The sequence below is a fragment of the Lampetra planeri genome, chromosome 58, assembly GCF_965212315.1.
Source record: "Lampetra planeri chromosome 58, kcLamPlan1.2.h2, whole genome shotgun sequence".
NCBI lineage: Eukaryota > Metazoa > Chordata > Hyperoartia > Petromyzontiformes > Petromyzontidae > Lampetra > Lampetra planeri.
In genome coordinates this window covers 2,138,985-2,163,846 of record NC_136164.1, presented here as the reverse complement: position 1 = coordinate 2,163,846, position 24,862 = coordinate 2,138,985, and the positions used below count along the sequence as shown (strand labels likewise).

Below are 24,862 nucleotides of genomic sequence, written 5' to 3'. Positions count from 1 at the left end.
TTGATGAAAATCCGCCATGTTCTATTATTACTGTGCGTGCCGGAACGCCCAGAAAGCAGCGCAAATTCACGTTCACGAGCCCCGTGGCGCACGCCGATTGGTTGCAGTGCGTGACGTCACCACGACCAAGCAGCCAACCGGAGGGGCAGAACGTGAACAGGGAAAAGCGCCCCTAGCGTATTGAATGAGATTTTCATCACCGCGAGTCATTTCAAACCAGTGCCGCGCTCGGGTGACGTCGAGCTGGGTGAGTGCAGAGGGTCGATTTGTTTCCCCTTCAGATGATAGAAGTCAGACGCAGTCGCTGACAACGATTCGTTTTTATTAAGCATCGAGGTGGCGGCCGCATCTCTCGACGAGGGTCGAGCTTGACCAACCGCAACCGGGGAGGTTGGGCAGAGACACAAGCGGAGAGTGGAGCCAGAGACACAAGCGGAGACACAACTGGGCAACATTCGCGTCATTGTTTTCAACAGCGCAAGGCTTCTCGCTACCCCTTCACTTTAGCACATGGAGCGAGCATCTTCACCATGACAACAACGAGCTGCAGCCTCCACTCCCTTAAAACACCCAACCCAATATCTTCTCCCCTAGCCCAGCATCACCACCATATCATCACCGTCAGCAGCATCCTGCTGCTACTACTCCCTGCCCCAGTCCCCCATCTACGACCATGGCTACCCCAACCCCTATCACTACCACAATCCCGATCACTACCACAACCCCTATCATGACCACAACCCCAACCCCGATCACTACCATAACCCCAACCCCCGATCACTACCCCAACCCCTATCACGACCACAACCCCGATCACTACCACAACCCCAGCCCCCGATCACTACCCCAACCCCTATCACTACCCCAACCCCTATCACTAGCACAACCCCTACCCAAACCCCTATTACTACTACAAGCCCTACCACTACCCCAACCCCGATCACCACCACAAGCCCCCTACCACTACCCCTGTCACAACTCTACTACCAGCCCCGATCACTACCCCTCCTAAACCACTCTCGCCTGTTCCCCTGTCAAATTAACTACACCACTTTTAATAATAATAATGACCCCACTATTATCTCAATCACGATCATCGTACCTAAAAATTTGTTCCAACTTTATCCTCGTTACATTTATTGTGGCAACGAGAACCCCGCTCCTGCTCGCAGAACTGGGACCGACGAACTCTGCTTCTCCGTGCCGATTAGTGGCCATCCAAACCCCACCCCCCGGGCAGGACAGCCGTCATCCCCCACCCCTGGCCCTTCACCGATTTGCCCTCGGTGCTCGCACGTTGCTCGCGGGTCGGGAAAACGGTCGCTTACGCGCCGGGCCCGCGGCGTTCCAGCTGTCTTGGGTTGGGGGTGAGCACGCGAGCTGTGGAGTGATGCGACGTTGAGAGGTGCCGCACTCAAGGGTAGCGTCTCTATTTGACTGGGGCGGAGGAGGCTTTGAAACCGACAATCGGTGGGATAACCGATCGCTGAACCCGACCACGCCGGAAGAGGCGCCTTTGAACCGGCGATCGAACCGGCAGGGCTTACCGGCTGCCGACCCAGCCGGACATCCCCACCCTCCGCTACCCGCATCTAGTCGTATCCGTCTGACGAGGAGGGGCTGTCGTCCAGCAGCGGCATGTTGGTCAGCGTCTTCCCCGCGCCGCGGTGCACGGACATCTTGAGCCTCCCCCCGGACCTCTCGATGAGCTTGCGAGCGTCGCCCAGCGACATGTTGTCGGTGGCGGCGCCGTTGATCTTCAGCACCACGTCGCCTTCCCGAACGCTGCCGTCCCGGGCGGCCGCCCCTTCGCTGCCAACGCCCTTCACGTAGATCTTGCTGCCCAGGCTCAGGCCGTAGCCCCCAGAGCGATTGCCCTTCGCCAGCGTGACCGTGACGAGGCGAGTCCGGCGCACGGGAGACGTCGAGATCAGGTCCCCCGCCGATCGGCTGAGGCCCCGGTTGTAGGTGCGTCCGCGGTCCGGACCCCGCTCTGCGCCTCCGTCGGGGCCCCGGTCCCAGCCGCCCCCGACGCCGCCGTGCTCCTGGCTCCGATCCCCGCCCCTCGACCCCGAGATTTGGTCCAAACCGCCCTCCCAGCTGTGGCTGAGGTGGCGGTCCAGGCTCGCCTGCCTACCCCGGTCCAGGCCGCAGTCCCAGCTGCGTCCGAGCCGGCCGCCACCACAGACCGGACCGTGCTCCGCGCCCCGCTCTCCTCTCCGCTCCGCGTCACTCCGGTCGCCGCCGCCGCCGTCCAGGCCGCGCTCCCAGCTGCGAGCGATCTCGTCACGGCCCACGCCGAGCCGCCGGCCGCGCCGCTCCTCGGCCTCGTCGCCGAAGTCGGGGTGGACTGCCACGATCCGGCTTGCGTCGTCGCAGTCGTCCTCATCATCGTCGTCGCCGTACGGCCGTCGCCAGGCGGCGGCCGCGAGGCGCGACCCGCCGGCCCGCTCGGCCCGCTCGGCCCGCTCGGCCCGCCGCAGCACGACGATGCGCGCCGTCGCGGGGCTCCGGCGGAGCAGCTGGAGCGCGTGGGCGTGCTCGGCGTTCTCCACGCTCGCGCCGTTCACCGCCACGACGCGGTCGAGGCGCCGCAGGAGGCCGTCGGCGGGGCCCCCCCGCAGGACGTCGGACACCACGATGGAAGCCTCGCCGCTCGGGAAGTACGGGTTGTCGCGCCCGCCCGACACCGCGATGCCGAAGCCGGCGCCGGGCGCCCTGGTCAGGGTCACCGTGTACTGCTCCCACCCGTCCGCGTCCGCCATGGCCGCACGCGTTGGGGGAGGGCGACGGCGCTGGGAAGGAAAAGTGCGCAGGGCGCAGGCGACAGTTGGTCGGTCGGTCGGTCGGTTCCGCTGTGGGAGGCCGAGTTCCTGGGTTCCAATTGCGGGGCTCGGCTGCCCCGACCGCAGCAGTTGACATAAAGACCCAGAGACCCACATAGAGACGCATAGACTCACATAGAGACCCATAGACTCACATAGACCCCCATAGACTCGCTCACATAGAGACCCAAAGACTCGCACAGACACCCAATGACTCGCTCACATATAGACCCAGAGACCCACATAGTCGCAGAGAGGCCAATAGACTCACATAGAGAATCCTAGATTCACATAGACACATAAAGATCCGTAGACTCGCATAGAAGACACGTAGACTCGTATAAAGACCCATAGACTCGCATAGAGACCCTAGACTCACATAAAGACCCATAGACTCGCATACAGACCCATAGACTCGCATAAAGACCCATAGACTCGCATAGAAGACCCATAGACTCACATAGAGACCCATATACTCACATAGAGACCCATAAACTCACATAGAGACCCATAGACTCGCATAGAGACCATAGACTCACATATAGACTCATGGACTTACATAGAGACCCGTAGACTGACATAGAGACCCATATAATCACATTAGAGACCGGCAGAATCGCATAGAGAAACCATAGACTCGCAAAGAGACCCATAGACTCACATAGAGACCCGTTGTTTCCTATAGAGACCGTAGTCTTGCATAGAGACCCATAGAGTCACATAGAGGCCTATAGACTCATATAGAGACCCTTGGACTCACATAGAGATCCGTCGACTCACATAGAGGCCCGTAGACTCACATAGAGACCCCCCATAGACTCACATAGAGACCCATAAACTCATATAGAGACCCATAGACTCGCATACAGAACCCCTGGACTCGCACAGACTGAGCAGCAGTGATGAAGCCGGGTTCTCAAGTGCAGCGAGTTGATGGTCATTTTTGTTTCGGCGTTTTGAGTTGTGGCGCCATTACAGCTCCGAAGATAAAATAAAATTGTATTTGTTGGTTTGTGATGTGATGAGCATTGCTCTCATATGCCAAGTGGGTGAGCCAAGTGCTGCCCCCGCTCCCGTGTGGATCAGAGAGGACAAGCCAAGCTCAGGGCTGCCTGAGCCCAAACGCAGATCGAGAGAGGCCTTCAGATGTCGCTTGCAAAGTAGTCGGAGGCGCATTTGACGTTGCGGATGTGCGAAGGGACAGAGAGATAGAGAGAGTTCCACACAGAGAAGGCGACAGAAGAGAACCGACGTGAGGCTGTAGCAGTGTAGTGTCTAGTAGTGTAGTGTATCGTGTAGTATGTAGTAGTGTAGTGTATAGTGTAGTGTAGTCAATAGTAGTGTAGTGAATAGTAGTGGTGCATAGTGTAGTATGTAGTAGTGTAGTGTATAGTGTAGTGTAGTCAATGGTAGTGTAGTGTATAGTAGTGTAGTATGTAGTAGTGTATAGTGTCGTGTAGTATGTAGCAGTGTAGTGAATAGTAGTGGTGCATAGTGTAGTATGTAGCAGAGGTGGGACAAAGTCATTGTTATGCAAGTCCAAGTCGAGTCGCAAGTCATCAAATTCATGACTCGAGTCTGACTCGAGTCCAAGTCACATGACTCGAGTCCACACCTCATAGGTGGGACAAAGTCATTGTTATGCAAGTCCAAGTCGAGTCGCAAGTCATCAAATTCATGACTCGAGTCTGACTCGAGTCCAAGTCACATGACTCGAGTCCACACCTCTGGTATGTAGTATTGTAGTGTATAGTGTAGTGTAGTCAATAGTAGTGTAGTGCATAGTGTAGTGTAGTATGTAGTAGTGTAGTATGTAGTAGTGTAGTGTATAGTGTAGTGTAGTATGTAGTAGTGTAGTGTATAGTAGTGTAGTGCATAGTGTAGTTTATAGTAGTGTGGTGTATAGTATTGTAGAGTTACTGTATAGTGGTATAGTGTTGTGTATAGTCGTGTATCTTAGTGAATAGTAGTGTAGTGTATAGTGGTGTAGTGTCTCGTAGTGTAGTGTATAGTTCAGTGTAGAATGTAATGTATTGTGGTGTCGTGTTTAGTGTTGTGTATAGTAGTGTAGTGTATAGTGTAGTGTATAGTGGAGTGTATAGTAGTGTATGGTGTATTAATGTAGAGTGTAGTGTAGTGTGTAGTAGTATATATTGTAGTGTAGAGCGTAGTGTATAGTGGTGTAGTGTTTAGTGTAGTGTATAGTATAGTGTAGAGTGTAGTGTACAGTAGTGTATAGTGTAGTGTAGAGTGTAGTGTATAGTGTAGTGTAGAGTGTAGTGTAGAGTGTAGTGTATATTATAGTATAGAGTGTAGTGTGGAATGTAGTGTATACTAGTGTATAGTGAGGTGTAGAGTGTAGTGTATAGTAGTGTATAGTATAGTGTATAGTGTAGTGTAGAGTGTAGTGTATAGTGTAGTGTATAGTGTAGTGTAGAGTGTAGTGTAGAGTGTGGTGTATAGTAGTGTATAGTGTAGTGTATAGTGTAGTGTAGAATGTAGTGTATAGTGTAGTGTATAGTGTAGTGTAGAGTGTAGTGTAGAGTGTTGTGTATAGTAGTGTATAGTGTGTAGTGTAGTGTAGAGTGTAGTGTAGAGTGTAGAGTGTAGTGTATAGTAGTGTATAGTGTAGTGTAGAGTGTAGTGTATAGTGTAGTGTATAGTGTAGTGTGTAGTGTATAGTGTAGTGTAGAGTGTAGTGTATAATGTAGAGTAGAGTGTAGTGTAGAGTGTAGTGTATAGTGTAGTGTAGAGTGTAGTGTATAGTGTAGTGTAGTGTATAGTGTAGTGTATAGTGTAGTGTATAGTGTAGTGTTTCGTGTAGTGTTTAGTAGTGGATGGTGTATTAATGTAGTGTAGTGTATAGTATTATATATTGTAGTGTAGAGCGTAGTGTATAGTGGTGTAGTGTTTAGTGTAGTGTAGAGTGTAGTGTAGAGTGTAGTGTATAGTAGTGTATAGTGTAGTGTATAGTGTAGTGTATAGTGTAGTGTAGAGTGTAGTGTATAGTAGTGTATAGTGTAGTGTAGAGTGTAGTGTAGAGTGTAGTGTATAGTAGTGTAAAGTGAGGTGTAGAGTGTAGTGTATAGTTGTGTATAATGTAGCGTATAGTGTAGTGTAGAGTGTAGTGTATAGTGTAGTGTAGAGTGTGGTGTATAGTAGTGTATAGTGTAGTGTAGAATGTAGTGTAGAGTGTAGTGTATAGTGTAGTGTGTAGTGTATAGTGTAGTGTGTAGTGTAGTGTATAGTAGTGTATAGTGAGGTGTAGAGTGTAGTGTATAGTAGTGTATAGTATAGTGTAGTGTAGAGTGTAGTGTATAGTGTAGTGTATAGTGTAGTGTAGAGTGTAGTGTAGAGTGTGGTGTATAGTAGTGTATAGTGTAGTGTATAGTGTAGTGTAGAATGTAGTGTATAGTGTAGTGTATAGTGTAGTGTAGAGTGTAGTGTAGAGTGTTGTGTATAGTAGTGTATAGTGTAATGTGTAGTGTATAGTGTAGTGTGTAGTGTAGTGTAGAGTGTAGTGTAGAGTGTTGAGTGTAGTGTATAGTAGTGTATAGTGTAGTGTAGAGTGTAGTGTATAGTGTAGTGTATAGTGTAGTGTGTAGTGTATAGTGTAGTGTAGAGTGTAGTGTATACTGTAGAGTAGAGTGTAGTGTAGAGTGTAGTGTATAGTGTAGTGTAGAGTGTAGTGTCTAGTGTAGTGTAGTGTTTAGTGTAGTGTATAGTGTAGTGTATAGTGTAGTGTATAGTGTAGTGTTTAGTAGTGTATGGGGTATTAATGTAGTGTGTAGTGTAGTGTATAGTAGTATATATTGTAGTGTAGAGCGTAGTGTATAGTGGTGTAGTGTTTAGTGTAGTGTAGAGTGTAGTGTAGAGTGTAGTGTATAGTAGTATATAGTGTAGTGTAGTGTATAGTGTAGTGTAGAGTGTAGTGTATAGTAGTGTATAGTGAAGTGTAGAGTGTAGTGTAGAGTGTAGTGTATAGTAGTGTATAGTGAGGTGTAGAGTGTAGTGTATAGTTGTGTATAATGTAGTGTATAGTGTAGTGTAGAGTGTAGTGTATAATGTAGAGTAGAGTGTAGTGTAGAGTGTAGTGTATAGTGTAGTGTAGAGTGTAGTGTATAGTGTAGAGTAGTGTATAGTGTAGTGTATAGTGTAGTGTAGTGTATAGTGTAGTGTGTAGTGTAGTGTATAGTAGTGTATAGTGAGGTGTAGAGTGTAGTGTATAGTAGTGTATAGTATAGTGTAGTGTAGAGTGTAGTGTATAGTGTAGTGTATAGTGTAGTGTAGAGTGTAGTGTAGAGTGTGGTGTATAGTAGTGTATAGTGTAGTGTATAGTGTAGTGTAGAATGTAGTGTATAGTGTAGTGTATAGTATAGTGCAGAGTGTAGTGTAGAGTGTTGTGCATAGTAGTGTATTGTGTAGTGTGTAGTGTATAGTGTAGTGTGTAGTGTAGTGTAGAGTGTAGTGTAGAGTGTAGAGTGTAGTGTATAGTAGTGTATAGTGTAGTGTAGAGTGTAGTGTATAGTGTAGTGTATAGTGTAGTGTGTAGTGTATAGTGTAGTGTAGAGTGTAGTGTATAATGTAGAGTAGAGTGTAGTGTAGAGTGTAGTGTATAGTGTAGTGTAGAGTGTAGTGTATAGTGTAGTGTATAGTGTAGTGTATAGTGTAGTGTAGTGTATAGTGTAGTGTATAGTGTAGTGTTTCGTGTAGTGTTTAGTAGTGGATGGTGTATTAATGTAGTGTAGTGTATAGTATTATATATTGTAGTGTAGAGCGTAGTGTATAGTGGTGTAGTGTTTAGTGTAGTGTAGAGTGTAGTGTAGAGTGTAGTGTATAGTAGTGTATAGTGTAGTGTATAGTGTAGTGTATAGTGTAGTGTAGAGTGTAGTGTATAGTAGTGTATAGTGTAGTGTAGAGTGTAGTGTAGAGTGTAGTGTATAGTAGTGTAAAGTGAGGTGTAGAGTGTAGTGTATAGTTGTGTATAATGTAGTGTATAGTGTAGTGTAGAGTGTAGTGTATAGTAGTGTAGAGTGTAGTGTAGAGTGTAGTGTAGAGTGTAGTGTTTAGTGTAGTGTATAGTGTAGTGTGTAGTGTATAGTGTAGTGTGTAGTGTAGTGTATAGTAGTGTATAGTGAGGTGTAGAGTGTAGTGTATAGTAGTGTATAGTATAGTGTAGAGTGTAGTGTATAGTGTAGTGTATAGTGTAGTGTAGAGTGTAGTGTAGAGTGTGGTGTATAGTAGTGTATAGTGTAGTGTATAGTGTAGTGTAGAATGTAGTGTATAGTGTAGTGTATAGTGTAGTGTAGAGTGTAGTGTAGAGTGTTGTGTATAGTAGTGTATAGTGTAGTGTGTAGTGTATAGTGTAGAGTGTAGTGTAGAGTGTAGAGTGTAGTGTATAGTAGTGTATAGTGTAGTGTAGAGTGTAGTGTATAGTGTAGTGTATAGTGTAGTGTGTAGTGTATAGTGTAGTGTAGAGTGTAGTGTATACTGTAAGTAGAGTGTAGTGTAGAGTGTAGTGTATAGTGTAGTGTAGAGTGTAGTGTATAGTGTAGTGTAGTGTATAGTGTAGTGTATAGTGTAGTGTATAGTGTAGTGTTTAGTAGTGTATGGTGTATTAATGTAGTGTGTAGTGTAGTGTATAGTAGTATATATTGTAGTCTAGAGCGTAGTGTATAGTGGTGTAGTGTTTAGTGTAGTGTAGAGTGTAGTGTAGAGTGTAGTGTATAGTAGTATATAGTGTAGTGTATAGTGTAGTGTATAGTGTAGTGTAGAGTGTAGTGTATAGTAGTGTATAGTGTAGTGTAGAGTGTAGTGTGGAGTGTAGTGTATAGTAGTGTATAGTGAGGTGTAGAGTGTAGTGTACAGTTGTGTATAATGTAGTGTATAGTGTAGTGTAGAGTGTAGTGTATAATGTAGAGTAGAGTGTAGTGTAGAGTGTAGTGTATAGTGTAGTGTAGAGTGTAGTGTATAGTGTAGTGTATAGTGTAGTGTATAGTGTAGTGTAGTGTATAGTGTAGTGTATAGTGTAGTGTTTCGTGTAGTGTTTAGTAGTGGATGGTGTATTAATGTAGTGTAGTGTATAGTATTATATATTGTAGTGTAGAGCGTAGTGTATAGTGGTGTAGTGTTTAGTGTAGTGTAGAGTGTAGTGTAGAGTGTAGTGTATAGTAGTGTATAGTGTAGTGTATAGTGTAGTGTATAGTGTAGTGTAGAGTGTAGTGTATAGTAGTGTATAGTGTAGTGTAGAGTGTAGTGTAGAGTGTAGTGTATAGTAGTGTAAAGTGAGGTGTAGAGTGTAGTGTATAGTTGTGTATAATGTAGTGTATAGTGTAGTGTAGAGTGTAGTGTATAGTAGTGTAGAGTGTAGTGTAGAGTGTAGTGTAGAGTGTAGTGTTTAGTGTAGTGTATAGTGTAGTGTGTAGTGTATAGTGTAGTGTGTAGTGTAGTGTATAGTAGTGTATAGTGAGGTGTAGAGTGTAGTGTATAGTAGTGTATAGTATAGTGTAGAGTGTAGTGTATAGTGTAGTGTATAGTGTAGTGTAGAGTGTAGTGTAGAGTGTGGTGTATAGTAGTGTATAGTGTAGTGTATAGTGTAGTGTAGAATGTAGTGTATAGTGTAGTGTATAGTGTAGTGTAGAGTGTAGTGTAGAGTGTTGTGTATAGTAGTGTATAGTGTAGTGTGTAGTGTATAGTGTAGAGTGTAGTGTAGAGTGTAGAGTGTAGTGTATAGTAGTGTATAGTGTAGTGTAGAGTGTAGTGTATAGTGTAGTGTATAGTGTAGTGTGTAGTGTATAGTGTAGTGTAGAGTGTAGTGTATACTGTAAGTAGAGTGTAGTGTAGAGTGTAGTGTATAGTGTAGTGTAGAGTGTAGTGTATAGTGTAGTGTAGTGTATAGTGTAGTGTATAGTGTAGTGTATAGTGTAGTGTTTAGTAGTGTATGGTGTATTAATGTAGTGTGTAGTGTAGTGTATAGTAGTATATATTGTAGTCTAGAGCGTAGTGTATAGTGGTGTAGTGTTTAGTGTAGTGTAGAGAGTAGTGTAGAGTGTAGTGTATAGTAGTATATAGTGTAGTGTATAGTGTAGTGTATAGTGTAGTGTAGAGTGTAGTGTATAGTAGTGTATAGTGTAGTGTAGAGTGTAGTGTGGAGTGTAGTGTATAGTAGTGTATAGTGAGGTGTAGAGTGTAGTGTACAGTTGTGTATAATGTAGTGTATAGTGTAGTGTAGAGTGTAGTGTATAATGTAGAGTAGAGTGTAGTGTAGAGTGTAGTGTATAGTGTAGTGCAGAGGTGTGGACTCGAGTCATGTGACTTGGACTCGAGTCAGACTCGAGTCATGAATTTGATGACTTGCGACTCGACTTGGACTTGCATAACAATGACTTTGTCCCACCTATGAGATGTGGACTCGAGTCATGTGACTTGGACTCGAGTCAGACTCGAGTCATGAATTTGATGACTTGCGACTCGACTTGGACTTGCATAACAATGACTTTGTCCCACCTCTGGTGTAGTGTATAGTGTAGTGTTTCGTGTAGTGTTTAGTAGTGGATGGTGTATTAATGTAGTGTGGTGTATAGTATTATATATTGTAGTGTAGAGCATAGTGTATAGTGGTGTAGTGTTTAGTGTAGTGTAGAGTGTAGTGTAGAGTGTAGTGTATAGTAGTGTATAGTGTAGTGTATAGTGTAGTGTAGAGTGTAGTGTATAGTAGTGTATAGTGTAGTGTAGAGTGTAGTGTATAGTAGTGTAAAGTGAGGTGTAGAGTGTAGTGTATAGTTGTGTATAATGTAGTGTATAGTGTAGTGTAGAGTGTAGTGTATAGTGTAGTGTAGAGTGTGGTGTATAGTAGTGTATAGTGTAGTGTAGAGTGTAGTGTAGAGTGTAGTGTACAGTGTAGTGTGTAGTGTATAGTGTAGTGTGTAGTGTAGTGTATAGTAGTGTATAGTGAGGTGTAGAGTGTAGTGTATAGTGTAGTGTATAGTGTAGTGTGTAGTGTATAGTGTAGTGTAGAGTGTAGTGTATAGTGTAGTGTATAGTGTAGTGTAGAGTGTAGTGTAGAGTGTGGTGTATAGTAGTGTATAGTGTAGTGTAGAGTGTAGTGTAGAGTGTTGTGTTTAGTAGTGTATAGTGTAGTGTGTAGTGTATAGTGTAGTGTGTAGTGTAGTGTAGAGTGTAGTGTATAGTGTAGAGTGTAGTGTATAGTAGTGTATAGTGTAGTGTAGAGTGTAGTGTATAGTGTAGTGTATAGTGTAGTGTGTAGTGTATAGTGTAGTGTAGAGTGTAGTGTATACTGTAGAGTAGAGTGTAGTGTAGAGTGTAGTGTATAGTGTAGTGTAGAGTGTAGTGTATAGTGTAGTGTAGTGTATAGTGTAGTGTATAGTGTAGTGTATAGTGTAGTGTATAGTGTATGGTGTATTAATGTAGTGTGTAGTGTAGTGTATAGTAGTATATATTGTAGTGTAGATCGTAGTGTATAGTGGTGTAGTGTTTAGTGTAGTGTAGAGTGTAGTGTAGAGTGTAGTGTATAGTAGTATATAGTGTAGTGTAGAGTGTAGTGTATAGTGTAGTGTAGAGTGTAGTGTATATTAGTGTATAGTGTAGTGTAGAGTGTAGTGTAGAGTGTAGTGTATAGTAGTGTATAGCGAGGTGTAGAGTGTAGTGTAAAGTTGTGTATAATGTAGTGTATAGTGTAGTGTAGAGTGTAGTGTATAGTGTAGTGTAGAGTGTGGTGTATAGTAGTGTATAGTGTAGTGTATAGTGTAGTGTAGAGTGCAGTGTATAGTGTAGTGTAGAGTGTAGTGTAGAGTGTTGTGTATAGTAGTGTATAGTGTAGTGTAGAGTGTAGTGTAGAGTGTAGTGTGTAGTGTATAGTAGTGTATAGTGTAGTGTAGAGTGTAGTGTATAGTGTAGTGTATAGTGTAGTGTAGCGTGTAGTGTATAGTGTAGTGTAGAGTGTAGTGTATAATGCAGTGTAGAGTGTAGTGTAGAGTGTAGTGTATAATGTAGTGTATAGTGTAGTGTATAGTGTAGTGTGTAGTGTATAGTGTAGTGTAGAGTGTAGTGTATAATGTAGAGTAGAGTGTAGTGTAGAGTGTAGTGTATAGTGTAGTGTAGAGTGTAGTGTATAGTGTAGTGTAGTGTATAGTGTAGTGTATAGTGTAGTGTAGTGTATAATGTAGCGTATAGTGTAGTGTTTAGTAGTGTATGGTGTATTAATGTAGTGTAGTGTATAGTATTATATATTGTAGTGTAGAGTGTAGTGTATAGTGGTGTAGTGTTTAGTGTAGTGTAGAGTGTAGTGTAGAGTGTAGTGTATAGTAGTGTATAGTGTAGTGTATAGTGTAGTGTATAGTGTAGTGTAGAGTGTAGTGTATAGTAGTGTATAGTGTAGTGTAGAGTGTAGTGTAGAGTGTAGTGTAGAGTGTAGTGTATAGTAGTGTAAAGTGAGGTGTAGAGTGTAGTGTATAGTTGTGTATAATGTAGTGTATAATGTAGTGTAGAGTGTAGTGTATAGTGTAGTGTAGAGTGTGGTGTATAGTAGTGTATAGTGTAGTGTATAGTGTAGTGTAGAGTGTAGTGTAGAGTGTAGTGTAGAGTGTTGTGTATAGTAGTGTAGAGTGTAGTGTATAGTGTAGTGTATAGTGTAGTGTGTAGTGTATAGTGTAGTGTGTAGTGTAGTGTATAGTAGTGTATAGTGAGGTGTAGAGTGTAGTGTATAGTGTAGTGTATAGTGTAGTGTAGAGTGTAGTGTATAGTGTAGTGTAGAATGTAGTGCATAGTGTAGTGTATAGTGTAGTGTAGAGTGTAGTGTAGAGTCTTGTGTATAGTAGTGTATAGTGTAGTGTGTAGTGTATAGTGTAGTGTAGTGTAGAGTGTAGTGTAGAGTGTAGAGTGTAGTGTATAGTAGTGTATAGTGTAGTGTAGAGTGTAGTGTATAGTGTAGTGTATAGTGTAGTGTGTAGTGTATAGTGTAGTGTAGAGTGTAGAGTGTAGTGTATACTGTAGAGTAGAGTGTAGTGTAGAGTGTAGTGTATAGTGTAGTGTAGAGTGTAGTGTATAGTGTAGTGTAGTGTATAGTGTAGTGTATAGTGTAGTGTATAGTGTAGTGTATAGTGTAGTGTTTAGTAGTGTATGGTGTATTAATGTAGTGTGTAGTGTAGTGTATAGTAGTATATATTGTAGTGTAGAGCGTAGTGTATAGTGGTGTAGTGTTTAGTGTAGTGTAGAGTGTAGTGTAGAGTGTAGTGTATAGTAGTGTATAGTGTAGTGTCGAGTGTAGTGTAGAGTGTAGTGTATAGTAGTGTATAGTGAGGTGTAGAGTGTAGTGTATAGTTGTGTATAATGTAGTGTATAGTGTAGTGTAGAGTGTAGTGTATAGTGTAGTGTAGAGTGTGGTGTATTGTAGTGTATAGTGTAGTGTATAGTGTAGTGTAGAGTGTAGTGTATAGTGTAGTGTAGAGTGTGGTGTATTGTAGTGTATAGTGTAGTGTATAGTGTAGTGTAGAGTGTTGTGTATAGTAGTGTATAGTGTAGTGTAGAGTGTAGTGTAGAGTGTAGAGTGTAGTGTATAGTAGTGTATAGTGTAGTGTAGAGTGTAGTGTATAGTGTAGTGTATAGTGTAGTGTAGCGTGTAGTGTATAGTGTAGTGTAGAGTGTAGTGTATAATGCAGTGTAGAGTGTAGTGTAGAGTGTAGTGTATAATGTAGTGTATAGTGTAGTGTATAGTGTAGTGTGTAGTGTATAGTGTAGTGTAGAGTGTAGTGTATAATGTAGAGTAGAGTGTAGTGTAGAGTGTAGTGTATAGTGTAGTGTAGAGTGTAGTGTGTAGTGTAGTGTATAGTGTAGTGTATAGTGTAGTGTAGTGTATAGTGTAGTGTATAGTGTAGTGTTTAGTAGTGTATGGTGTTTTAATGTAGTGTAGTGTATAGTATTATATATTGTAGTGTTGAGCGTAGTGTATAGTGGTGTAGTGTTTAGTGTAGTGTAGAGTGTAGTGTAGAGTGTAGTGTATAGTAGTGTATAGTGTAGTGTATAGTGTAGTGTATAGTGTAGTGTAGAGTGTAGTGTATAGTAGTGTATAGTGTAGTGTAGAGTGTAGTGTAGAGTGTAGTGTATAGTAGTGTAAAGTGAGGTGTAGAGTGTAGTGTATAGTTGTGTATAATGTAGTGTATAGTGTAGTGTAGAGTGTAGTGTATAGTGTAGTGTAGAGTGTGGTGTATAGTAGTGTATAGTGTAGTGTAGAGTGTAGTGTAGAGTGTAGTGTAGAGTGTTGTGTATAGTAGTGTATAGTGAGGTGTAGAGTGTAGTGTATAGTGTAGTGTATAGTGTAGTGTAGAGTGTAGTGTATAGTGTAGTGTAGAATGTAGTGCATAGTGTAGTGTATAGTGTAGTGTAGAGTGTAGTGTAGAGTCTTGTGTATAGTAGTGTATAGTGTAGTGTGTAGTGTATAGTGTAGTGTGTAGTGTAGTGTAGAGTGTAGTGTAGAGTGTAGTGTATAGTAGTGTATAGTGTAGTGTAGAGTGTAGTGTATAGTGTAGTGTATAGTGTAGTGTGTAGTGTAGAGTGTAGTGTAGAGTGTAGTGTATAGTGTAGTGTAGAGTGTAGTGTATAGTGTAGTGTAGTGTATAGTGTAGTGTAGTGTATAGTGTAGTGTATAGTGTAGTGTATAGTGTAGTGTTTAGTAGTGTATGGTGTATTAATGTAGTGTGTAGTGTAGTGTATAGTAGTATATATTGTAGTGTAGAGCGTAGTGTATAGTGGTGTAGTGTTTAGTGTAGTGTAGAGTGTAGTGTAGAGTGTAGTGTATAGTAGTGTATAGTGTAGTGTCGAGTGTAGTGTAGAGTGTAGTGTATAGTAGTGTATAGTGAGGTGTAGAGTGTAGTGTATAGTTGTGTATAATGTAGTGTATAGTGTAGTGTAGAGTGTAGTGTATAGTGTAGTGTAGAGTGTGGTGTATTGTAGTGTATAGTGTAGTGTATAGTGTAGTGTAGAGTGTAGTGTATAGTGTAGTGTAGAGTGTAGTGTAAAGTGTTGTGTATAGTAGTGTATAGTGTAGTGTAGAGTGTAGTGTAGAGTGTAGATTGTAGAGTATAGTAGTGTATAGTGTAGTGTAGAGTGTAGTGTATAGTGTAGTGTATAGTGTAGTGTAGCGTGTAGTGTATAGTGTAGTGTAGAGTGTAGTGTATAATGCAGTGTAGAGTGTAGTGTAGAGTGTAGTGTATAATGTAGTGTATAGTGTAGTGTATAGTGTAGTGTGTAGTGTATAGTGTAGTGTATAATGTAGAGTAGAGTGTAGTGTAGAGTGTAGTGTATAGTGTAGTGTAGAGTGTAGTGTGTAGTGTAGTGTATAGTGTAGTGTATAGTGTAGTGTAGTGTATAGTGTAGTGTTTAGTAGTGTATGGTGTTTAATGTAGTGTAGTGTATAGTATTATACATTGTAGTGTAGAGCGTAGTGTATAGTGGTGTAGTGTTTAGTGTAGTGTAGAGTGTAGTGTAGAGTGTAGTGTATAGTAGTGTATAGTGTAGTGTATAGTGTAGTGTATAGTGTAGTGTATAGTGTAGTGTATAGTAGTGTATAGTGTAGTGTAGAGTGTAGTGTATAGTGTAGTGTAGAGTGTGGTGTATAGTAGTGTATAGTGTAGTGTAGAGTGTAGTGTAGAGTGTAGTGTAGAGTGTAGTGTAGAGTGTTGTGTATAGTAGTGTATAGTGTAGTGTAGAGTGTAGTGTATAGTGTAGTGTGTAGTGTAGTGTATAGTAGTGTATAGTGAGGTGTAGAGTGTAGTGTATAGTGTAGTGTATAGTGTAGTGTAGAGTGTAGTGTATAGTGTAGTGTAGAATGTAGTGCATAGTGTAGTGTATAGTGTAGTGTAGAGTGTAGTGTAGAGTCTTGTGTATAGTAGTGTATAGTGTAGTGTGTAGTGTATAGTGTAGTGTGTAGTGTAGTGTAGAGTGTAGTGTAGAGTGTAGAGTGTAGTGTATAGTAGTCTATAGTGTAGTGTAGAGTGTAGTGTATAGTGTAGTGTATAGTGTAGTGTGTAGTGTATAGTGTAGTGTAGAGTGTAGTGTATAATGTAGAGTAGAGTGTAGTGTAGAGTGTAGTGTATAGTGTAGTGTAGAGTGTAGTGTGTAGTGTAGTGTATAGTGTAGTGTATAGTGTAGTGTAGTGTATAGTGTAGTGTATAGTGTAGTGTTTAGTAGTGTATGGTGTTTTAATGTAGTGTAGTGTATAGTATTATATATTGTAGTGTAGAGCGTAGTGTATAGTGGTGTAGTGTTTAGTGTAGTGTAGAGTGTAGTGTATAGTAGTGTATAGTGTAGTGTATAGTGTAGTGTATAGTGTAGTGTAGAGTGTAGTGTATAGTAGTGTATAGTGTAGTGTAGAGTGTAGTGTAGAGTGTAGTGTATACTAGTGTAAAGTGAGGTGTAGAGTGTAGTGTATAGTTGTGTATAATGTAGTGTATAGTGTAGTGTAGAGTGTAGTGTATAGTGTAGTGTAGAGTGTGGTGTATAGTAGTGTATAGTGTAGTGTAGAGTGTAGTGTAGAGTGTAGTGTATAGTGTAGTGTAGAGTGTAGTGTATACTAGTGTAAAGTGAGGTGTAGAGTGTAGTGTATAGTTGTGTATAATGTAGTGTATAGTGTAGTGTAGAGTGTAGTGTATAGTGTAGTGTAGAGTGTAGTGTATACTAGTGTAAAGTGAGGTGTAGAGTGTAGTGTATAGTTGTGTATAATGTAGTGTATAGTGTAGTGTAGAGTGTAGTGTATAGTAGTGTATAGTGAGGTGTAGAGTGTAGTGTATAGTTGTGTATAATGTAGTGTATAGTGTAGTGTAGAGTGTAGTGTATAGTGTAGTGTAGAGTGTGGTGTATTGTAGTGTATAGTGTAGTGTATAGTGTAGTGTAGAGTGTAGTGTATAGTGTAGTGTAGAGTGTAGTGTATAGTGTAGTGTATAGTGTAGTGTGTAGTGTATAGTGTAGTGTGTAGTGTAGTGTATAGTAGTGTATAGTGAGGTGTAGAGTGTAGCGTATAGTTGTGTATAGTGTAGTGTATAGTGTAGTGTAGCGTGTAGTGTATAGTGTAGTGTAGAGTGTAGTGTATAATGCAGTGTAGAGTGTAGTGTAGAGTGTAGTGTATAATGTAGTGTATAGTGTAGTGTATAGTGTAGTGTGTAGTGTATAGTGTAGTGTAGAGTGTAGTGTATAATGTAGAGTAGAGTGTAGTGTAGAGTGTAGTGTATAGTGTAGTGTAGAGTGTAGTGTGTAGTGTAGTGTATAGTGTAGTGTATAGTGTAGTGTAGTGTATAGTGTAGTGTATAGTGTAGTGTTTAGTAGTGTATGGTGTTTTAATGTAGTGTAGTGTATAGTATTATATATTGTAGTGTTGAGCGTAGTGTATAGTGGTGTAGTGTTTAGTGTAGTGTAGAGTGTAGTGTAGAGTGTAGTGTATAGTAGTGTATAGTGTAGTGTATAGTGTAGTGTATAGTGTAGTGTAGAGTGTAGTGTATAGTAGTGTATAGTGTAGTGTAGAGTGTAGTGTAGAGTGTAGTGTATAGTAGTGTAAAGTGAGGTGTAGAGTGTAGTGTATAGTTGTGTATAATGTAGTGTATAGTGTAGTGTAGAGTGTAGTGTATAGTGTAGTGTAGAGTGTGGTGTATAGTAGTGTATAGTGTAGTGTAGAGTGTAGTGTAGAGTGTAGTGTAGAGTGTTGTGTATAGTAGTGTATAGTGTAGTGTAGAGTGTAGTGTGTAGTGTATAGTGTAGTGTGTAGTGTAGTATATAGTAGTGTATAGTGAGGTGTAGAGTGTAGTGTATAGTGTAGTGTATAGTGTAGTGTAGAGTGTAGTGTATAGTGTAGTGTAGAATGTAGTGCATAGTGTAGTGTATAGTGTAGTGTAGAGTGTAGTGTAGAGTCTTGTGTATAGTAGTGTATAGTGTAGTGTGTAGTGTATAGTGTAGTGTGTAGTGTAGTGTAGAGTGTAGTGTAGAGTGTAGAGTGTAGTGTATAGTAGTGTATAGTGTAGTGTAGAGTGTAGTGTATAGTGTAGTGTATAGTGTAGTGTGTAGTGTATAGTGTAGTGTAGAGTGTAGTGTATACTGTAGAGTAGAGTGTAGTGTAGAGTGTAGTGTATAGTGTAGTGTAGAGTGTAGTGTATAGTGTAGTGTAGTGTATAGTGTAGTGTAGTGTATAGTGTAGTGTATAGTGTAGTGTATAGTGTAGTGTTTAGTAGTGTATGGTGTATTAATGTAGTGTGTAGTGTAGTGTATAGTAGTATATATTGTAGTGTAGAGCGTAGTGTATAGTGGTGTAGTGTTTAGTGTAGTGTAGAGTGTAGTGTAGAGTGTAGTGTATAGTAGTGTATAGTGTAGTGTCGAGTGTAGTGTAGAGTGTAGTGTATAGTAGTGTATAGTGAGGTGTAGAGTGTAGTGTATAGTTGTGTATAATGTAGTGTATAGTGTAGTGTAGAGTGTAGTGTATAGTGTAGTGTAGAGTGTGGTGTATTGTAGTGTATAGTGTAGTGTATAGTGTAGTGTAGAGTGTAGTGTATAGTGTAGTGTAGAGTGTAGTGTAAAGTGTTGTGTATAGTAGTGTATAGTGTAGTGTAGAGTGTAGTGTAGAGTGTAGATTGTAGAGTATAGTAGTGTATAGTGTAGTGTAGAGTGTAGTGTATAGTGTAGTGTATAGTGTAGTGTAGCGTGTAGTGTATAGTGTAGTGTAGAGTGTAGTGTATAATGCAGTGTAGAGTGTAGTGTAGAGTGTAGTGTATAATGTAGTGTATAGTGTAGTGTATAGTGTAGTGTGTAGTGTATAGTGTAGTGTATAATGTAGAGTAGAGTGTAGTGTAGAGTGTAGTGTATAGTGTAGTGTAGAGTGTAGTGTGTAGTGTAGTGTATAGTGTAGTGTATAGTGTAGTGTAGTGTATAGTGTAGTGTTTAGTAGTGTATGGTGTTTTAATGTAGTGTAGTGTATAGTATTATACATTGTAGTGTAGAGCGTAGTGTATAGTGGTGTAGTGTTTAGTGTAGTGTAGAGTGTAGTGTAGAGTGTAGTGTATAGTAGTGTATAGTGTAGTGTATAGTGTAGTGTATAGTGTAGTGTATAGTGTAGTGTATAGTAGTGTATAGTGTAGTGTAGAGTGTAGTGTATAGTGTAGTGTAGAGTGTGGTGTATAGTAGTGTATAGTGTAGTGTAGAGTGTAGTGTAGAGTGTAGTGTAGAGTGTAGTGTAGAGTGTTGTGTATAGTAGTGTATAGTGTAGTGTAGAGTGTAGTGTATAGTGTAGTGTGTAGTGTAGTGTATAGTAGTGTATAGTGAGGTGTAGAGTGTAGTGTATAGTGTAGTGTATAGTGTAGTGTAGAGTGTAGTGTATAGTGTAGTGTAGAATGTAGTGCATAGTGTAGTGTATAGTGTAGTGTAGAGTATAGTGTAGAGTCTTGTGTATAGTAGTGTATAGTGTAATGTGTAGTGTATAGTGTAGTGTGTAGTGTAGTGTAGAGTGTAGTGTAGAGTGTAGAGTGTAGTGTATAGTAGTCTATAGTGTAGTGTAGAGTGTAGTGTATAGTGTAGTGTATAGTGTAGTGTGTAGTGTATAGTGTAGTGTAGAGTGTAGTGTATAATGTAGAGTAGAGTGTAGTGTAGAGTGTAGTGTATAGTGTAGTGTAGAGTGTAGTGTGTAGTGTAGTGTATAGTGTAGTGTATAGTGTAGTGTAGTGTATAGTGTAGTGTATAGTGTAGTGTTTAGTAGTGTATGGTGTTTTAATGTAGTGTAGTGTATAGTATGATATATTGTAGTGTAGAGCGTAGTGTATAGTGGTGTAGTGTTTAGTGTAGTGTAGAGTGTAGTGTATAGTAGTGTATAGTGTAGTGTATAGTGTAGTGTATAGTGTAGTGTAGAGTGTAGTGTATAGTAGTGTATAGTGTAGTGTAGAGTGTAGTGTAGAGTGTAGTGTATAGTAGTGTAAAGTGAGGTGTAGAGTGTAGTGTATAGTTGTGTATAATGTAGTGTATAGTGTAGTGTAGAGTGTAGTGTATAGTGTAGTGTAGAGTGTGGTGTATAGTAGTGTATAGTGTAGTGTAGAGTGTAGTGTAGAGTGTAGTGTAGAGTGTTGTGTATAGTGTAGTGTAGAGTGTAGTGTATAGTGTAGTGTATAGTGTAGTGTGTAGTGTATAGTGTAGTGTGTAGTGTAGTGTATAGTAGTGTATAGTGAGGTGTAGAGTGTAGCGTATAGTGTAGTGTATAGTGTAGTGTAGAGTGTAGTGTAGAGTGTGGTGTATAGTAGTGTATAGTGTAGTGTATAGTGTAATGTAGAATGTAGTGCATAGTGTAGTGTAGAGTGTAGTGTAGAGTGTTGTGTATAGTAGTGTATAGTGTAGTGTGTAGTGTATAGTGTAGTGTGTAGTGTAGTGTAGAGTGTAGTGTAGAGTGTAGAGTGTAGTGTATAGTAGTGTATAGTGTAGTGTAAAGTGTAGTGTATAGTGTAGTGTATAGTGTAGTGTGTAGTGTATAGTGTAGTGTAGAGTGTAGTGTATACTGTAGAGTAGAGTGTAGTGTAGAGTGTAGTGTAGAGTGTAGTGTAGAGTGTAGTGTATAGTGTAGTGTAGTGTATAGTGCAGTGTATAGTGTAGTGTATAGTGTAGTGTTTAGTAGTGTATGGTGTATTAATGTAGTGTGTAGTGTTGTGTATAGTAGTATATATTGTAGTGTAGAGCGTAGTGTATAGTGGTGTAGTGTTTAGTGTAGTGTAGAGTGTAGTGAATAGTAGTGTATAGTGTAGTGTGAAGTGTAGTGTAGAGTGTAGTGTAGAGTGTAGAGTGTAGTGTATAGTAGTGTATAGTGTAGTGTAGAGTGTAGTGTATAGTGTAGTGTAGAGTGTAGTGTAGAGTGTTGTGTATAGTAGTGTATAGTGTAGTGTAGAGTGTAGTGTATAGTGTAGTGTATAGTGTAGTGTGTAGTGTATAGTGTAGTGTGTAGTGTAGTGTATAATGTAGTGTAGAGTGTAGTGTAGAGTGTAGTGTATAATGTAGTGCAGAGTGTAGTGTATAGTGTAGTGTATAGTGTAATGTATAGAGTAGTGTATAGTGTAGTGTATAGTGTAGTGTATAGTGTTGTGTTTAGTAGTATATAGTGTAGAGTGTAGTGTAGAGTGCAGTGTATAGTGTAGTGTATAGTGTAGAGTATAGTGTATAGTAGTGTATAGTGTAGTGTATAGTGTAGTGTATAGTGTAGTGTATAGTGTAGTGTAGTGTATAGTGTAGTGTAGAGTGTAGTGTAGAGTGTAGTGTATAGTAGTGTATAGTGTAGTGTAGAGTGTAGTGTAGTGTATAGTGTAGTGTATAGTGTATTGTAGCGTGTAGTGTATAGTGTAGTGTAGAGTGTAGTGTATAATGTAGTGTAGAGTGTAGTGTAGAGTGTAGTTTATAATGTAGTGTAGAGTGTAGTGTATAGTGTAGTGTAGTGTATAGTGTAATGTATAGTGTAGTGTATAGTGTAGTGTCGTGTATAGTGTAGTGTATAGTGTTGTGTTTAGTAGTATATAGTGTAGTGTAGAGTGTAGCGTAGAGTGCAGTGTATAGTGTAGTGTATAGTGTAGAGTGTAGTGTATAGTAGTGTATAGTAGTGTATAGTGTAGTGTATAGTGTAGTGTATAGTGTAGTGTAGAGTGTAGTGTATAGTGTAGTGTATAGTAGTGTATAGTGTAGTGTAGAGTGTAGTGTATAGTGTAGTAATGTAGTGTATTGTGTAGTGTATAGTGGAGTGTAGAGTGTAGTGTAGAGTGTAGTGTAGAGTGTAGTGTAGAGTGTAGTGTGTAGTGTAGTGTATAGTGTAGTGTAGAGTGTAGTGTGTAGTGTAGTGTAGAGTGTAGTGTAGAGTGTAGTGTATAGTGTAGTGTAGAGTGTAGTGTAGAGTGTAGTGTGTAGTGTAGTGTATAGTGTAGTGTAAAGTGTAGTGTATAGTGTAGTGTATAGTGAGGTGTAGAGTGTAGTGTGTAGTGTAGTTATGTAGTGTATAGTGTAGTGTAGAGTGTAGTGTATAGTAGTGTATAGTGTAGTGTCGAGTGTAGTGTAGAATGTAGTGTATAGTAGTGTATAGTGAGGTGTAGAGTGTAGTGTTTAGTTGTGTATAATGTAGTGTATAGTGTAGTGTAGAGTGTAGTGTATAGTGTAGTGTAGAGTGTGGTGTATAGTAGTGTATAGTGTAGTGTATAGTGTAGTGTAGAGTGTAGTGTATAGTGTATTGTAGAGTGTAGTGTAGAGTGTTGTGTATAGTAGTGTATAGTGTAGTGTAGAGTGTAGTGTATAGTGTAGTGTATAGTGTAGTGTGTAGTGTATAGTGTAGTGTGTAGTGTAGTGTAGAGTGTAGTGTAGAGTGTAGAGTGTAGTGTATAGTAGTGTATAGTGTAGTGTAGAGTGTAGTGTAGTGTATAGTGTAGTGTATAGTGTAGTGTAGCGTGTAGTGTATAGTGTAGTGTAGAGTGTAGTGTATAATGTAGTGTAGAGTGTAGTGTAGAGTGTAGTGTATAATGTAGTGTAGAGTGTAGTGTATAGTGTAATGTATAGTGTAGTGTATAGTGTAGTGTATAGTGTTGTGTTTAGTAGTATATAGTGTAGTGTAGAGTGTAGTGTAGAGTGCAGTGTATAGTGTAGTGTATAGTGTAGAGTATAGTGTATAGTAGTGTATCGTGTAGTGTATAGTGTAGTGTATAGTGTAGTGTATAGTGTTGTGTATAGTGTAGTGTAGAGTGTAGTGTAGAGTGTAGTGCATAGTAGTGTATAGTGTAGTGTAGAGTGTAGTGTAGTGTATAGTGTAGTGTATAGTGTAGTGTAGCGTGTAGTGTATAGTGTAGTGTAGAGTGTAGTGTATAATGTAGTGTAGAGTGTAGTGTAGAGTGTAGTTTATAATGTAGTGTAGAGTGTAGTGTATAGTGTAGTGTATAGTGTAATGTATAGTGTAGTGTATAGTGTAGTGTCGTGTATAGTGTAGTGTATAGTGTAGTGTAGAGTGTAGTGTATAGTGTAGTGTAGAGTGTAGTGTATAGTGTAGTGTAGAGTGTAGTGTGTAGTGTAGTGTATAGTGTAGTGTAGAGTGTGATGGTCTCAAGCAGGTCCAGGGTTCTTTCTGTACTCAATTTGCCAAAATTCCAGCTCCTGAGAATTTGACACATCGACTCTCTCTGGCGTGAGTGGGGAAGTGCTGCCCCCTAATACGTGGAACAGAGGTCTCATTGGAGGGTCGCCGGGTTCGGTAGGGCAGCGTAGCGCTCCCCACAAAGAGGATGGAAATACCGGCGTAAGGCACTACAACTAGAGTTACAAGAGCTACGCTTGTCCACAAAAGCCCTACACAATCCCCGTACCCTATCCATATATATCAATTAATGTTTCTACGATCCCACCCGCAGGTGAGTGTGAGTGTGCGTGCACGCAAAGGCAAACCGAGACACGTTGGACTCACCGCGGGTTGTTGTCGAAGCGTCGGATTCTTTGTCGAGATGCGAACGAGACGCGAGTGGATTTTGGATTGGACTCAACGGTTTATGGAACGGCGTTTCCAGAGCGTCCCGGCTGAAACAAATCACTTGTTTGACCAGTGTGTGTGTCTGTGTGTGTGTATATATATGTGTGTGTATATATAATACTGTGTGATACAGGGACCTCTTGTCAAATCTACTGCTGGATGGGTGGAGGTCACTCGATCAACGGCCCGTGTCTTCCTGACTAGTCCGGTAGTCCCCCCCTCCGTGTGCGTGTCAATATTCCGTGTGTGTGTGACAATAGTCCATGTGTGTGTGTGTAAATCTCTGTTGCAAGTCTGAAAAGTAAAACTGATTGTTGTTGTTGTTTGAGAGAGTGTGTGAGACAGAGTGTGTGTGTGTGAGACAGAGAGAGAGAGTGTGTGTGAGACAGAGTGTGTGTGTGAGACAGAGTGTGTGTGTGACAGAGAGTGTGTGTGTGTGTGAGACAGTGTATGTGAGACAGAGAGAGTGTATGTGTGAGACAAAATGTGTGTGTGTGACAGAGAGAGTTATAGAGGCGTTCTTTGCTGCTGTTGTGTTGTGAGTGAGAAAAGGGTTCCAAACAATGATCACTTCCCTGCCCTCTATCTGTCTGTGTGTCTGTGTGTGTATCTGTGTGTGTGGCTGTCTGTGTGTGTCTGTGCGTGTGTCTGTGTGTGTGGCTGTGTGTGTATCTGTGTGTGTGTCTGTGCGTGTGTCTGTGTGTGTGGCTGTGTAGAGCAATAATATTATCTCGTGCTGAGAACGACAACGATCCCGCACAGCGAACACCTTCTACCTATCTGCAAGCTGACCCCACCCAGACGCCAATGATTGATGGACCTCCACCATCACACCAAGACAAAGTTCCCCGTGTAGCCTAAACAGACTTGTCGGGGCAAGTGCTATTCGCGGAGTAGCACCTATGAAGTCCGGAACGGCACACGAGGTGGTGGGTGGCCAGCACCACGCCCGGCCGCCTTTGTCTCCCCAGTGGCGATGTTTACTACACACCGCACCAGGTGCTCATTTGAGGCTGAGTCGGCCTAGAGGGGGCCCAAGACCGGTTCAGATAATCGTCACCGGTGGTGACCGTGAACTGGAATCGAACTCGGGTCGCGGGGTTCGTGTGTATGTCTGTATGTATGTATGTGTGCACACATACGTGTACAGATATATACATGCAGGCATACATAGCCACTCATGTGTATACAACAACAACAACCGCCATTCGCCACTAAGTGGCGGTGACGTCACCACGACGCTTGTGCCAGGCTATGTGCACGTTGAGGCCACATGAAGTGTCGAACGCCCGTCGGCAGGAGGTCACGGGACAGACCCAGGTGCCACGGGTCGACTGACTGAGATGACCGAGATGACTGGCTGATGCACCATCTGTGCCCCTTACTGTGCCAACTTGTGCTTTAGCCACCCGGCGCTCCGCTTGTTGCTGTGAGCGTCGCTCCTCCCCACTCCGTTGTCGTTGGAGGGCGACTGCCTCCAACTGCCCACTCTCTCCACAAGTGCCTTATCACCAATTGGGAG

General features: G+C 41.5%; 1 protein-coding gene across 1 annotated transcript; it reads right to left on the bottom strand.

The window, feature by feature from the left end:
• Positions 1 to 919: 919 nt before the first annotated feature.
• On the bottom strand, positions 920 to 24,136 carry LOC144735919 (tight junction protein 2-like). The gene is made up of 2 exons (XM_078618495.1): positions 23,278 to 24,136; positions 920 to 2,795 (listed from the first exon to the last, which is right to left on the bottom strand). The coding sequence occupies exon 2, from the start codon at positions 2,763 to 2,765 to the stop codon at positions 1,593 to 1,595; it is 1,173 nt and encodes a 390-aa protein (XP_078474621.1). The 5' UTR covers positions 2,766 to 2,795; positions 23,278 to 24,136; the 3' UTR covers positions 920 to 1,592.
• Positions 24,137 to 24,862: the final 726 nt, after the last annotated feature.